Here is a 15,720-nt window from a genome sequence, read left to right as displayed (position 1 = left end):
ATAACTTGGATATTATTTCTTTGTCTGACATGTTCTGATTATCTTTCACTGCAAACTGCTTTAGTGAAAACTAGGAAGATAAAGAGGAGAAGGCAATGGCACCCCACTCCAGTGCTCTTGCCTGGAAAATCCCATGGATGGAGGAGCCTGGTAGGCTGCACTCCATGGGGTCGCAAAGAGTTGGACATGACTAAGCGACTTCACTTTCACGTTTCACTTTCATGCACTGGAGAAGGAAATGGCAACCCATTCCAGTGTTCTTGCCTGGAGAATCCCAGGGACGGCGGAGCCTGGCGGGCTGCTATCTATGGGGTCGTACAGAGTCGGACACGACTAAAGAGACTTAGCAGCAGCAGCAGGAAGGCAAAGAAGGTGAGTTCAAAGAAAGTGATATTTGTAAAAAGAGGAAGCAGCTCTGGACTCAGCAGGGAGCCACGGCTGGGCCTGGAGCGCGGACCCAGGTGGACGGAGCAGCCAAGTCAGCGTCCGTCTGGAGCCCTCTGTCCACTCTCAGCAAGTTCAGGGATGGAAAGGAGTCCCTGTGTCCCCCCAGCCCGTGGGCCTGTCCCCAAGCATCCCCCACCACCCGCCTCTGTGGCCCTGGGTGGTCAGGGGGCAGTAGGGGGCACAGTGAGACCAGTGCTCACTTCACGTGGACACAGGTGTGGCCACGAGTCTCAGGCCATGTCAGCCCTGTGTCCAGACCCCTCCCCAGACGCCAGACCAGGTGCCAGTGACCCCAGGACCCAGGGGCCACCACGGTCAGGCTCAGCCCCTGCTCCTCCCAACCCAGTGGGTGTGCTCAGGAGAAAGCCAGGGACCCAGCCTCTCCTGTTCTCAGAGGCGACAAAGGGCCCCGCGGGTCATCCAGGGTCAGAGCTGGTGCCTGCCTGGATCACAGGTCCTTCGTTTTTCTTTAGCTTCAAGAGTTTCGAGGCCAACATTAGCCATCGAAAGCCAACTACTGGGGGATAAGTGGTATTAGGCAAAAACTCCAGACCAGCTGGGAAGCCAAGTCTGACAGGCATGTGGGTTTTGTTTAATCAAAACCAAGACACAGCTTTAAAATCCAGATTTCCCACTTTCCTGAAAAGTGACAAAACCTGACTCTGTGGGGGAAAGCTGCCGAGTGACAGGCACTGGCTGGAGCTGAGGGGAGTCCAGCGGGGGCCCCACACCGCCCTCGTCCCAGCCTTCAGACGGGGCTGTGAGCGCCAGCATGCCCCTGCAGGGGAGCAGGATGCACACAGGTCCCTCACGTGTCACCAGCGTCCGCGTCGCGGAGGACGGAGCTGACAGCCCAGCAACAATGCTATAATTACTCCTTCGAGACACAAGCCTCCGGTGTGGTGGTTATGGATCGTTACCACCAGTTCACAGATGAGGAAATTTAGTGGACATCGTGCAAGTTACTTCTGCAAACTTGGTTTTCTTCTTGAAGAGTCAGGAACCCATTTACAGGCTCGCCCTCAAAGCACCTGGCACAGTTTGGGTGAAGCAGGTGCCCCATCACCCTGGTCTCCCTTCAAACACTAGACTGCACAGCCAGAGCTTTAATGGGCTTGAGGGAACCTGAGGAACTCACGGGTCTTCACACCGATGCGTCCAGGCTGTCAAGGAGCAGCTCCAAGAGTGAGGCTGTGTTCCTTCACGCCCGTACCATCCCACCCGAGGTTTTACTGCCAGAAGACAAGTGTGGGCAGCCTGTCTGTCTGCTCCCTCCAGAATAACGGGATGCACACAGCATCCTGACTGTGGGAATCCCTGCTTCTGAAGAGGCTGCGGGCGTGTTACATGGCAGGACGACTCAGGAAAAATAACAGGTGAGGAGGAAGCTGTCGGCCCCCATGAGCCCCACCCCCACTTACCTAAGGGGAGCTTCAGAAACGATGGTGCTTCCCTGAGATACTCGACAGTGATGGTCACCTCATCGCCCGCATTTTTCAGAAGATGCACCTGTCGGTGTGACACAGGACGGCCATGTTACCACGACAGAGGGACCTTGGAAATAACGCGTGCACCCCCACCAGGGCTTCCTGGGTGGCTCAGACAGTAAAGAGCCTGCCCGCAATGCAGGAGACCAGAATTCTATCCCCGGGTGGGGAAGATCCCCTGGAGGAGGAGTATTCTCCAGTATTCTTGCCTGGAGAGTCCCGGGACAGAGAAGCCTGGCGGGCTACAGTCCATGGAGTCGCAAAGAGTCAGACACGACTGAGCAACTAACACTTCCGCTTCTGCTACACGCTTCGCCTGTCTCTCGAGGAGCCATTGTTCACAGTTACCTCTGAGACTCTGGAAGCTCCTCAAGCCTCGCCTGGGGGGACAAACAGACGCGGTGTGTCCCCAGGTACACAGCTCCACGCCTCGTCCACACACAGGTGCACACATCAGCCTGGATCCAAGGCCAGGCTCCCCGCACACTCGACCCACCCCACCCCGAAACCAAAGTCCTGGGAGAAACCCATGCGAGGTGCCAATCGCCAAATCTCAGACACTGGCACACAAGCCCGGGCATCAGCTGTGATGCTGCAAACTGAAAACACGAGCTTTAGACTTGAAACCACACTTTAGTTTGGAGAAACCGAGGGCATCATGTCACCCTGCTTGGTTACAAGGTCACCCACCCCCAGGTTCGGGCCCTTCAGCTGCAGTTACAGACAGCGCCCCACTTTAGCTCTGGAGACAGCTTTGAAAGCCTGATGAGTTTCCCATCAGCTGGGCCAACTCGAGCCAGACACAGCAGACACAGCCCAGAAATAAGAAGCCATAAGTGTTCCTGCCCCAGCCCCCTCGGGCACGTCCCCGATGCCTGCATGTGACCTCGATCCCAGGCAGGGCACCCCGCCCAGCCCTCACGTACACAGGCACCTGCTTCTGTCTGCAGAACTCAGGAATGCCTTTACCCTCACCCGGGGACGTTCCCGCACCCCCCGACCCTGACGTCCCCGCCGCCTCGGCCTGTGAACCCCGCTGACACCCGAGCCCGGGTCAGCTGAGCGAAGGGAGAGCAGGACGGCACCGCAAGCATGAGATGGACACTCTGCTTGGACGGCCCAGCAGCTGGGGCTCATCTGGGACCACCCTCCACCCTGCCCGAGGCCCCAGAGACAGGAACGCACCACCTCAGCCCCTCCCAGCTGACCCGTGTCTCCTGGGACAAATGGCCCTGGGCGATTCTGATCAAAGCGCAGGGTCACCGCACTCTTTCCTCCTGCAGGGCAGTGAAGGGACCCCTGGGCAACACCCTGCCCTGTGGGTGTGGGTGTCATGAGGGTGGGGTCCCCACCCGGGGAGGGCATGGCCTCCACAGGAGCTGTGGGTCCTCAGCTCGAGGAGTTTGACACTGAACACCCAGGCGTCCCCTGAACGGCAAGAGCCTGAGATCTGTGACTCTCTCCAGGGTCAAGTTCACCCACTGCTTCTGTCATGCAGATCTGCAAGTGTGTGTGCATGCACGCACACGTGCACACGCACACACACACACATGCGCACACATGCGCACACACATGCACACACACGCACACACCTGGAGAAACATGCAACCAGTCTCAGCTCCCACAGGACACCTTCTACCAAACGCGGGTTTGATCTGCTGAGTGACCAGTGTGACCACCTGCAAGATGCTGGGAGCGGGGGTTTGGGGGTTCGGGGCCAGGCTGCGGCTTGGAACTTGGAAGATTCTGTTTCTACCATTTTCTAAACACAAGGGAAGGCTTTATTTCTAAGGGTTCTTGAGTTCAAAACCAGCAGAACTCAGGATCTGTCCTGAGACCCTAGCATTAACAAAGCAGCCGTGCATGACTAAAATGTGCATAAAAAAGAACCCATTTCAACTCGAAAAGGAGGCCTCACAAATGAGTCAGTGCCTTTTTATTGATTATGGCAGTTTTTTAAATCAATGGCTCTCATAGCACCTAAGACCCTGGACTGCCATACCGGACTAGACGTGAATTTAACATTTGAGATTTAGAAAAAAACCCTGACCTTGCTGCATAGAAATGCAGTTCCGCACCATCTCTCAGGCTAGTGTCTGCGGAAGGGGCTCCGAGGCAGACACGTGGGGCTGGGGGTCCCGCTGGGGGGAGGGAGGTGTCACCACCTCCCTGCCATCACTAACCTCTGCATGCAGGTCAGACCGAGTGATTTTCCAAACATTGATTTTCCTTCCTCTCTGAATGGTGAGAGGTCTCAGAATTTGCTGAATAAGATTAAGGCAGGCTCCCTCTCGGCCAGGTCCGCTGTGATGTTATGTGTCCATGTGGATGGGGACACAGAGCGCAGTAAAAAGCGGGACATAAACACCTTTTTGTCACCCTAAAATAGTAAGGCTTTTCCAAAGCAGGAGACAAAATGCAGGGTGAGGTTCATTCTGTGGATCTTTTGTGTTGAGCAGGCCTGCCTTTTTTCCTTTTAGTAATAAGTGAATCTAGAATTAACTCTGAAAAACGAGGGTGTGAAACTATGTGATTTATGAGGTCTTCTACAAATTTAATATTTTTATGCATTTCATGAACCTGAAAAGCTGAGATCGTATATGTCATTAGCCTTGCTGATTCAAGCATGGCTTTTGTATCACATAAGACTGTGGACTTATAATTTGATATTTTGGTCCAAAAAGTATATTTATATTAGTCAAATATTGGAATACTTCTGTGTGTTAAGTTTACACATCTTTTACTCAAAAGCTTTTCTTTTGGGTGAATGCTTTTCACTTCCCCAGGGCTGGGATAAAGTTACCTAGCTCTGCGCTGTCTCTTTTTGAATTACTGTGTGTATTCTCACCTTAAGAAAGCAAGCTTTTGTAGAAATTGATAAATAACACAAGTTTTAGGTTTAGGAAGTAAATTAGATGTCATCCATTTGAACCTAAACCTTAAACTACATGCCCCATCCAGCCCATAGATCTTACCTCCATGCCTGGAGAGAGTTAAAGGAATTCTTCTCTTAGTAATGAACCACTAATATGCTGCATTGTGGAGCCTGACCCGACCTTGGTTAAGGTTCACATCTGGAAAGGTGCTGGGGCAGAGCCTGTGACCCCCAAGTCCACGGGCCAGCATCTCAGACATGCCCCAGAGGTGAGCTTCCTGGGATGTCCTCCACGGTGGATGAGCACGCAAAGCCAGAGGCACCCTCACAGGCTCCACACAAGCCACCCAGGAGGGCGCCCCACTCCCTGAATTTCAGTCCCCATCTTCAAAATAGGAGCCACCAAATCTACCTTTCATGGCATCTGAGAGGCCCCTATGAACACATGCAAGAAATGCACATACAGAAACAAAATAATCAGAATAAGAGAATATCTAATTAAAAGAACAATATCCGTAAAAAACTCACACACTTACCACTTCTTTGTGGGTCGCACTTTCTACATTAATGCCGTTAACCTGAAAAGATGACAAATTAAGAATTTTAAGGATAATAATTGATGAGTCTCAGTTCAGAACTAACAGGAACTAACATGCAACAGAGCTAAGGACTGAAGTTCAAGATACTGACCTGGAGCAGGGCGTCCCCTACGAACAACATCCCTGTCTGGTCGGCTGCAGGGTCGTAAAAGGGGCAACAGTGTTAACAGATTCAGAGACATCGTGCTGCTTGTGGTGGCTGAAGCAGAGAGTCTGCAGCAACTGGTACAGTGTGTGCAGGTGTGTGGGTGTGTGCACACGTGTGTGCATGCACATGGATGTGGGAGCCTGTGTGGGTGAATGCTGCATGTGTGCATATGGGTACATGTGTCAGTGTGGGTAGCTGCACGTGCATGTGTGTAAGTGTGTGTGCACGCATGTGGATGTGCATGTGGGGGGGAGTCTGCATGTGGACACAGGTATGCACATTGAGTATGAGTGTGTGCGCATGTGTGACTATGCGTGCATGCATGTGGATGTGTGAGCATGTGGGAGTCTGTGTGGGTGAACGTGTGTATCTGTGTCTGTGTACACATGTGCATGTCCATGCACACACACGCATGTGTGGGTGTGTGATGTAAGAACGTGAGCACGTGTGTCTGTGTGCATGTGCACGTGTGTCCACGGGTGGGGGAATGCAGGAGCACAGCACCAGCCCCTCCAGTGCAGCCTCACATCCAGCTGGTTTCAAGCACATTAAGAGAGTTACTTAAGCGCAGAGCCTTGTTTAATGAGAAGCACAAATGAAGGATTGCCTTACACATGTGGAAAGTCTGACCCCCATTTTCCATTAAGTCAACACAGACAATAAAATAGGAATTCTAGAAGTCCCTTAGGATTTCCCCCTCTTTCTTGGGAACACATTTACACAGACTGTTTTAATTAAAGGGAATGTGCCCAGAATATTAAAGGCAAAAGGAAAGAAAATCTTTACACTGTACAGTTTGAGTATAAGCTCTACAGCATATTTCCACTTAATTTTTCTGTTATCATAGGGGAAGAAAGAAACCTCCTTTTAACATGACTGAACAAATTCGCACCAAATGTAAAGCATTTTGCAGCGTAAACCCCGACAGCTGTCTTTTCTTTAATGCAAGTGCCTGACTTCGGCTCTGCTCGCCCAGGGACCCTCTCTGAGGGGCCCAACTCGTGGCAACATGCTTTCATCCACGCAGGAGACAGAGCTGGAACCCCCCACCCCCGCCCCTCGCCGGGTCTGATGTTTGAGAGATCTGGGTTGATTTCAGTAACTGATCATTTGGGCCACTTGTTTTTGCTCTTCCTGGGCTTTAAATTCCCGCTCTTGTGTTTAAATTCACCAACAAAGAGGGATCCCTGGAAAACAAGCCCCCTCCCACCTCAGGGAAAACAGGACCCAGGCCCCTCTCTCTCTGCCAGCGACCTTGGTCTCGCCATGTGACCAGGTCTGCTGCATGATTTCCAGGTCCTGTCAATAGAGAACCTCTGTGTTTTCAAAGTTCCCCCACGGATACTGCCGAAGGTGTCTTGCAACCACAGTCAGAAACAGCGGGACTGGAGCAGCCACAGCACAGGTGAGTGATGGCCTGAGACCCACACAGAGCACATTTTCACAGGTGTCTTTTGCCTTCATCTAGATTTATTTTATGTCTTTGGTTAAATATTGAAAACCAACTAACAGGCTATTCTTTTAACAGTGGCATTCTTTAAATTCCAGAAAAATATTTAATGTCAATTGTTAATATTAGTTCTAGTCATTAACTTTATTAAATTTTGTTGAAAATAAAATACAATCTTTATACCACTAAACGCAATGGTTATTGTAGAAAACTACTTAAGTTACTATTTATAGAGACTGCCCAGAAAATCTCCATTGCCCATTAGGTGAGACCTACTGATGGAGACCTCTGTCTCTCTATCTCTCTGTCTCTCTCTCTCCATCATTTAAAAAAGCCAATTTAAAAAACTTTCCAATTAAATCTTTGAAGTGTTGTCCCTTTGATGGACACTTTTAGTCCTAAAAAACAAATTGGTGGTGGTGGTTTAGTCTGACTCTTGGGACCCTATGGACTGTAGACCACCAGGCTCTTCTGTCCATGGGATTTTCCAGGCAAGAATACTGGAGTGGGTTGCCATTTCCTTCTCCAGGGGATCTTCCCGACCTAGGGATCAAACCCACATATTCTGCATTGCAGGCGGATTCTTTACTGACTGAGCCACCAGGGAAAGTGGTAAAATGGATGATAAAACAGTATCATGGAAGTTTGATTTTAATTTAAAATTTTAATTAATGTTCCTAAATAAAATAAACTTTTTGGTCAGATTAAGACAGGTTAGTGGATTTCAGTTGAAAGTGGCTCCAGCTTATTTCTGTGGTAACCTTGTCATTACGTCAGGATGTAAAATGGAAAAAGAGCATAATATATTTTAATCCACATAAATATTCAAACACGAAAACTAGCTACAAGGAGATATTCTGTATTCTGTTATACTTGCCTTTTCAAGTCAAATTAATTGCTATCACTAGTGTTATGTGAGGTTATGCAAATTTAATCATTCTTTGCAATACAATTGTGCTATAACAGAAATAATTTGTTTTTTTCTGCAAGCTAACTAGTAAGATTCAGACATGTTAAATATTCATTCACGTGAACTTCTGGGGAATATTAGAAAATGATAATACCTCCTAAAGTCCTGGTATTAACTGCACCGAGAATCTGGGTTAATAATGGGGGAAGCCCAGAGTTTCTGGTGTCTCAGACCCGCTTCATCGTCCTTCACAAGCGCCGAGTCCTTTGAGCCCAGGACCAGTCAGCGTGGGCACGGCCCTCGCCCAGCAGGGGTCACGGGTGCTGCGCTTACAGGACCCAGGTTGACCTGACCTAGGCTGAGCCCCTGCCCGCCCTCAACTCCCGAGGAGCCCTGCTTCCCGACACACGTTCAGCCTCCACACAGCGTGGTGGCGGGCTTTATCCTGAAAAACGGTGCGGGGCACTCAGATCAGAAAGCAAGAGTCTGGGGAGCACTGACTCACCCCCCACGTTTGCATGGATGCCATGTGCGGACGCAGGCCGGCCTGAAATAACCGGAACAATCCTGGTTCCCCAGACAAGCAGACACCCGGTGTCCCCTAGGAGGAGGCGGCCTTCTGCCACACAAGCGTCACTTCAGATCAGAGGGGTGAGCTATCAGAAAATGTTATGCATACCTCCACACTTACTGCAAAAACTTATGTGATCTGTTAGCTCCTTTGTTGTAAAAGCTCTTTGGTCCTCACTATAATGCCCAGAATTGCCAGCGCTGGTTACTCCAGCCATGGTCCAATGACCCAGAGTTGGAGAAGAAGAAACTGCCCTTCACAGACCTGAGTGCCCAGAGCATCCTTCCGCCGTGTGGTCACACCTCAGCATTGGCAGGGTCTGCTGTTAATGAACCACAGCATCCTGTTCTGGAGTTTACCACCGGGTCTCATGTGTCAGTTACCTCTTGCTCTTGGTGAAGAATGACCTAAGCTGACTATTTAGCCATTTTAGACCACCTGAAGATTACACACTGTGAGCAGATAAGAGTGCCAGCACATGCATCTAAGGCGATCCAGACGAGCTTTTCCTCCGGTAAGTTAGGGTTACGGTAACTCATCCAGGAAGCCTGCCCTTTGGGGCGGAGGTCACCAGCAGCCTGAGTACATGGTGATGCAAGATGATCAGAAGTCAGGAGACCCTGACCCAGAGGAGCCGAGAGACGGGAAGCTGGGGGGGGGGGGGGGCGCGGCGGGGAAGCCCTCGTCCAGCCTCCTATCACACACTCCTGGCTCAGAACGGGAGAAAACGCCACCAACTTTGGAAACAAAGATGACAGAGTCTGAAGAGTTGTGCTGAGGTTCCGCCCTCAGAGGACACACAGGATGCATGGAGCCCTGCAGCCAGCAGACTCGGGAGGGACGCCCGCTCGGATCCACGAAGCGGAGAGTTTTAAGTAAACAGTCTGCAGGACGTGCACCCAGTCCAGCCTCTGGGGCTGCAGGCAGGAGCGCTGAGGTGGCTGCCTGTGGGGGGTGGGGGGGACGAGGAAGCCCCTGCCCCGTCTGTGACTGTCTTTTTGCAGCAGATGGCTGCCGTCGGGGGCGGGGGGTGGACTTGGCAGCAGGCCTGGAAGACCAGCACTCTGGGCTCCTTGACAGCTGACTCCCGTGGGGAGAAGCCCCCGGGGACAGGGTGGGGAGGGTGGTGGGCGGCTGGGCAGAAGCTTCGGGTCCTGGCGTCACAGCAGCTCCCCAACAGGCTCTGCACCGCCCACCTGACCCCCTGCCAGCATCCTTCCAGGCTCCATGCGGCTCTGCCTGGCGACCTGCAGGCTGCTATCCAGCGCCTGCTCCTGGGGCTTCTCCCGTCCCACCCGTGAGGCGCTCAGTCCAGGGAGCACTGGCTCTGTCCTGGGTGCTGAGCAGGGACCCACCCAGGCCCTCGGGGGTCGTCACCAAGGCGATGTGCTCCCCTCCCAAGGGGCCCACAAAGGGGGCTGAACCACCATCAGAGCAGCTGCAGACCAAAGGGCTGGGAGGTCAATAAAGTGAAGTCGCTCAGTCGTGTCTGACTCTCTGCGACCTCATGGGCTATAGCCCACCAGGCTCCTCCATCCACGGGATTTTCCAGGTGAGAGTACTGGAATGGGCTGCCATTTCCTTCAGGGGATCTTCCCCACCCAGGGAGTGAACCCGGGTCTCCTGCATTGCAGGCAGACGCTTTACCGTCTGAGTCACCAGGGAAGCCCTGGAAGGTCAATGATACACTTTTAGAAACAAACATTCTCTTCACTTTAAGAGAAAGGTTAACCACAGGCACCATCGGGATGGGCTGTGAACAAGGGCGTTCCCTGAAGAGGTCGCCGGCTTCCTGAAGCCTGGAGCATGTATGTATGTGGACTCCTCAGGGGACGGGGGGCACGCAGCCTCAGAAAGAACACAGAGCAGGAGCTGCCGTGTGGATGGAGGAGACAGAACCAGAGGGGAGGCAAGGACCAAGCGGAAGAGAAGGCTTCACACTGAGTCGGCCAGAACAATTAATTAACGAAATCTCACTGGTGTGGCAAGCGCATGGCCAGTCTCGTCCGACAGCAGCATTTCATGGCAGTGAGACCCGGAACACAGGTCAGGGCGCTGCAGAAAAACAGCTCACAGGCCTCAGGGACCCCACACCCCAGGAGGCCCCGGGGTGCCCCCGGGCTCCGTTCCACAGATCTTGAGGCTGTGGCTCCAGAAGGCAAAGGGTGGTGACAAAGTGAGCGCCTCGTGACAACTGCGTGCCCAGGGCCGACGTCCGGCCAACATGGGAAGCCCCCGTCCTCATTGAGGGGACCCTGTGATGGCCCCACCCTGACCCCACAGCAAGGACAGTGAAGGTCAGTGGGGCACATGACCTCCCTGTGCCCTTCCCACCAGCTGCAAGGCTGGCACTCAATGTGGCCTGGGTTCTGGAACATTCTCTGGACAGCAACCCGAGCGGGTTTTTTTTTTTAATGTAAAACAGACCTTTTGACCCTGCTTTGGACAGTCCCAAATGACCCCTCTTGGACCCCTCACTCCCTTGCTCATAAACAAGACCCAAGTCCCTCTCCAGGATGAGAGCCCAGGCCCTGCCCCAGCCTCCCACACCACCTCTCCTCCCCAGCTGCCCTCCCCCACTGGCCTTCCCTGTTTCTAAGCAAACAGGCCCATTGACCCTTCATCTTGCATCCTTTCTGAGTCTGGGATGCCACCTGGCAGGGCCTGCTCATCCCTCATTCTATTTGATTCAAATATTTGCTTAAGTGTCACCCACAGAGAGATTTCCCCTGACCACCCTGTAACAGCAGAGATGTTCTGTCTGCTGCTCGGCACGCCCCAGCGTCGTCTAATTGTCTTCACGGCAGTGGTCACTGTCTGAACGTGTATATGATCTGGTCACTGACGGCCAGTTTTCCCCACTGGACACAAGTGTACTCGGGCAGTGTCTGCTTGGAATGCCCAGAAGCGTCTGATCCATACAAGGTGCTCATCGAGGGCAAGTGGGTCTGTCTGCAGATGAATAACTGAATAAACGGTTTTATATTCTGCTCTGACCTCTGAAACTCCAGTACTTTGGTCACCTGATGCAAAGAACTGACTCATTTGAAAAGACTGAAAGACTGAAGGCGAGAGAAGGGGACAACAGAGGATGAGATGGTTGGATGGCATCACCGACTCGATGGACGGGAGCTTGAGTAAACTCCAGGAGTTGGTGATGGACAGGGAGGCCTGGCATGCTGCAGTCCGTGGGGTCGCAAAGAGTCGGACACGACTGAGCGACTGAACCGCACTGAACAGAACAGTTTCCAGCCGCCCAATCCCTAAATGCAACGCCAGGTAGATGTCGGACTGCGGACCCCTCTGGTCCCCACGTGAGAGTGGGAGAGAAGCCTTCCAGCTCCAGGTTCCCTCTGGGGTGACCGCGAACCTACCTCCTCGGGGAGGGGACCAAGCCAGGGCAGCTCTGCAGGAGGGTCCCCGGCCCCGGCCCTGAGGGTCTGACTCCCAGAACCCCTCCCCCACCCCGGCTCCACCCCTGAGGGTCTCACCGCCCCCCCCCGGCCCCGCCCTTGAGGGTCTCATCCTCTGGCCCTACCCCGAGGGTCTCATCCCCCACCAGCCCCGCCCCTGTGGGAGGGTTCCACCCCCGCCCCCCCCCCCCCGAGGGTCTCACCGCCCCAGCCCCGCCCCTGAGGGTCTCCACCCCCCCGGCTCCACCCCTGAGGGTCTCACCCCCCCCCGCCCCGCCCCTGAGGGTCTCACCCCCCACCCCGCCCCGCCCCTGAGGGTCTCACCCCCCGCCGCCCCGCCCCTGAGGGTCTCACCCCCCCCCCCGCCCCGCCCCTGAGGGTCTCACCCCCCCCCCGCCCCGCCCCTGAGGGTCTCACCCCCCCCCGCCCCGCCCCTGAGGGTCTCACCCCCCCACGCCCCGCCCCTGAGGGTCTCCACCCCCGCCCCGCCCCGCCCCTGAGGGTCTCACCCCCCCCCCGCCCCGCCCCTGAGGGTCTCACCCCCCCACGCCCCGCCCCTGAGGGTCTCCACCCCCGCCCCGCCCCGCCCCTGAGGGTCTCCACCCCCCCCCCCGCCCCGCCCCTGAGGGTCTCACCCCCCCCCCGCCCCGCCCCTGAGGGTCTCACCCCCCGCCCCGCCCCGCCCCTGAGGGTCTCACCCCCCCCCCCCGCCCCGCCCCTGAGGGTCTCACCCCCCCACGCCCCGCCCCTGAGGGTCTCCACCCCCGCCCCGCCCCGCCCCTGAGGGTCTCACCCCCCCCCCCGCCCCGCCCCTGAGGGTCTCAACCCCCCCCCCCCGCCCCGCCCCGCCCCTGAGGGTCTCACCCCCATCCCGGCCCCGCCCCTGAGGGTCTCCCCCCACCCCACCCCGGCCCCGCCCCTGAGGGTCTCACCCCCCCCCCGCCCCGCCCCTGAGGGTCTCACCCCCCCCCGCCCCGCCCCTGAGGGTCTCACCCCCCCCCCGCCCCGCCCCTGAGGGTCTCCCCCCAGGAGGAACCCTGACTTGGAGGGCTGCTGGTTGCGGTGCTGGTTATCAGCGTCCGGTGCACCCGCCTCACGCGTGAGGACAGCTTCCCAGACCCGGGGCTCCTGCACACCAAGGCCCTTCCTGACAGCAGCACAGGCGGCAGCTCGGCCTCGGGTCCCCCTGCCTGCGAGACGCGCGTGTCCTGAGCCAAAGCCTAACCACGTGAGCTTGGTGAGACCACCCCGGGCCCAAGACTCAGCTCACCGAGCAGTCGATTCGGGGTGCAGGGTGTGGGGCACCCACCTGAAAGAGGAGGGCGTGGGCGGGACGGTCACTGCAGCTGAAGGGGCCCCTGGGGTGGGCGGGGCTGCCCCCCAGCCTGGCCGGCAGGAGGTGGGACAGAGAGGAGGCCCGGGCGCGCGGGAGGCGGGGCGCGGGGCCTGGAGGTGCGGCAGGCAGTGAGGGCCTGGCTGGGAACTCGCTGGGTCTGAGATGCTCGCGACGCTTCCCGGAGCTGGAGCGCGGAGCCTCCTTTCCGGGAGAGTCGTGTCTGCACAAGTGGGCCCTGCCTAGGGGACCGGACCCGGGGGGCCGCAGACACGGGGAGGTGATGCTGTCCTGTCACCCAGCAGGCCGCCTCCGCCTGTTCACACCTCCGTAGAGAAGGGAGATGCTCTTCCTGAGCTGAGCAATCTTTTTCTGATTTTAATCTTATTCCTGAGAGGGTAACAGGCAGGAAGGCCAGGGGTCTCCAAACGGAAGAAATAGGCCGCATGTGGCAGACATGTTTATCTCTCTCTTAAGCGGCAGGAGGAACAAATTACAAGTGTTAGATTTTTTTTCCCCTTCTCTATACAAAATTAAAAGGAGGTTTCTCTTAAAATTCTGTGCTGCCATGATGACACCTGGCTCCACCTGAACTGAACTTTTCTCAAACCTTGAGCTAACCAGAGCGTTTTTCTTATAAAAATGTTTGTCGTAAGCTATGTTAATGAACAGAACCCTAGACTCTGTTTCTTCAAGTTGTGAGGGCTCTGAGTTTTGAGACATCTCCTTTTTCTAATTAGCAGCCTTCTGGTAGCTATATAACATCCAGCTAAAGACTAGCAGGGGGGCACTCTTTCTGCCCCCTTCTGATGTCTATGTCAGAAGCTTTCTCTCTCTTCTACCTTAATAAAACTTTGTTACACAAAGGCTCTGAGCGGTCAAGGCTCGTCTGTGGCCCCGGATTGAATTCCTCTCCTCCAGAAGCCAAGAATCCCAGTGTCTTTCACTGCTCTTGAAAAGTTTCAACAACTTTTCATTCCCCTGTTCTCATCCTTTTCTGAAACATATTCATACCCACAAATTTAAAAATTTACTTGCGAAAAAGAACTAAGAATGTTCACAAGCAGATTTGAGCAATCCTTCTCTCAATCATTAATCAGCCAGCCAGATGGTTATGGTCACACGGAAATGATTATACACTCCGACTTCAGCAACAACTTGATTCATTCTCCCTGCAGACCCTCGCTCTAAACACAGGGACCACTGAGCCCATCAGGCTCTTTAATCACACAGCGCAGCACTTGCTTTGTACAACAGAAGGACATCAGTCCAACAGAAGTATGTGCTTCTTTGAAGTGCTTTGAAAACCTCGAAAAAGAATGGCCATTTGGCTCAGAGACTTGTGTCCTCGTGGTTATAATTAAAGCCATATTTCCTGATAAGACTGGAATCCTTTTGTGTTGCCAAGAACAGCAGCATAGAAGGACCAGGCATGATGCCCGAGGTCAGCAGGCTATGCTGGCTGGTCCCCTGCAGGATGTGGACCAGGTCTGAGCATCCTGAGGGAAAGCAGGGCTTGTTCCCCCAGCCCAGGAGTCCAGGCATCTCACCCAGGACCTGTCAACACCCTGGCCCTCGACCAGACTCATCCCCTTCAACACTCAGGCTTCCCTCGACAACACAGGCTTCACATTCAGCGCCAGGTGTCCGTCTGCCCGGGTCAGGAGGGATCATCTCCTGGACCTGCAGGAAGGACCTGATGGAACAGGGCAGATGGGCGGCCCCGGGCAGCGGAAGAGCCTGTAAGAGCTGGATTCGAAAGTGCCACCAAAGAGAGTTTATCAGAAAAATATGCACTTTGATGGAAAGCCACCTGCCCAGTACTCATTCGCCCTCACGCTCAGCCCTACACACTCTGACCTCCCGGGAGAGGCAGCTCTTGCCAAAGCCATCATCACCGTTTCAGCACCACGGCCAGCGGCCTCCCTGCCTGGCCCCTTGACTGTGACGCAATTTTATACCGGAACCTCGTCACGCTGACCCTCCATCCACTGCACCGCGCGCCGCCCCCCCCCCCCCCCAAGAGGTTTGTCTTTCCTGAGAAACCAAAGTGCAAACCACTGCCATGTCCGTGTCTCCTGGGGTCAACATGACGCCACACTGTGGGTCAGTATCTCTCTTAAGGGCTGGCGGGATCGGGGATGAGGGCACAGACAGCTGTGAGACAAGACGGCAGGCGGATGGCCAGGCAACACACACGGCAGCTGTCTTCCCATTGAAAACAGTGCACCATACTCTGGACTGCGGCCATGCACACACGGTCATGCAGCTGCTGGTACCTGCGAGGTCCCTGAATATCTTCGATATGACCACAGGGACGCCGTGTTCCACGCCGCCCTGGAAGACAGGCAGAGGGGCTCAGTGACGACAGAGTGGGGGCCGTCACGGGAAAGTGTCGGGGGAAGGAACGCATTCATACCTTTATGCTCAGGCCCAGGCCGCCCATGGGCTGTCTGCGAAGCGTAACAGTTCTGTGCTTTAAAAAAT

General features: G+C 54.9%; 1 protein-coding gene across 1 annotated transcript in view; it reads right to left on the bottom strand.

The window, feature by feature from the left end:
* Positions 1–15,720, bottom strand: part of SNTG2 (syntrophin gamma 2) — a 115,399-nt gene that overhangs the window by 51,192 nt on the left and 48,487 nt on the right. The window contains exons 5-9 of the mRNA XM_061163246.1: positions 15,653–15,709; positions 15,513–15,570; positions 5,500–5,543; positions 5,346–5,387; positions 1,869–1,956 (exon numbers count right to left, since the gene is read on the bottom strand). Of these exons, the coding sequence (XP_061019229.1) occupies positions 1,869–1,956; positions 5,346–5,387; positions 5,500–5,543; positions 15,513–15,570; positions 15,653–15,709 (289 nt within the window). The remainder of the gene's footprint in view (positions 1–1,868; positions 1,957–5,345; positions 5,388–5,499; positions 5,544–15,512; positions 15,571–15,652; positions 15,710–15,720) is intronic.

This window comes from Dama dama, chromosome 16 (genome assembly GCF_033118175.1).
Source record: "Dama dama isolate Ldn47 chromosome 16, ASM3311817v1, whole genome shotgun sequence".
Lineage (NCBI taxonomy): Eukaryota > Metazoa > Chordata > Mammalia > Artiodactyla > Cervidae > Dama > Dama dama.
This window is presented reverse-complemented; position numbering and strand designations above follow the sequence as displayed.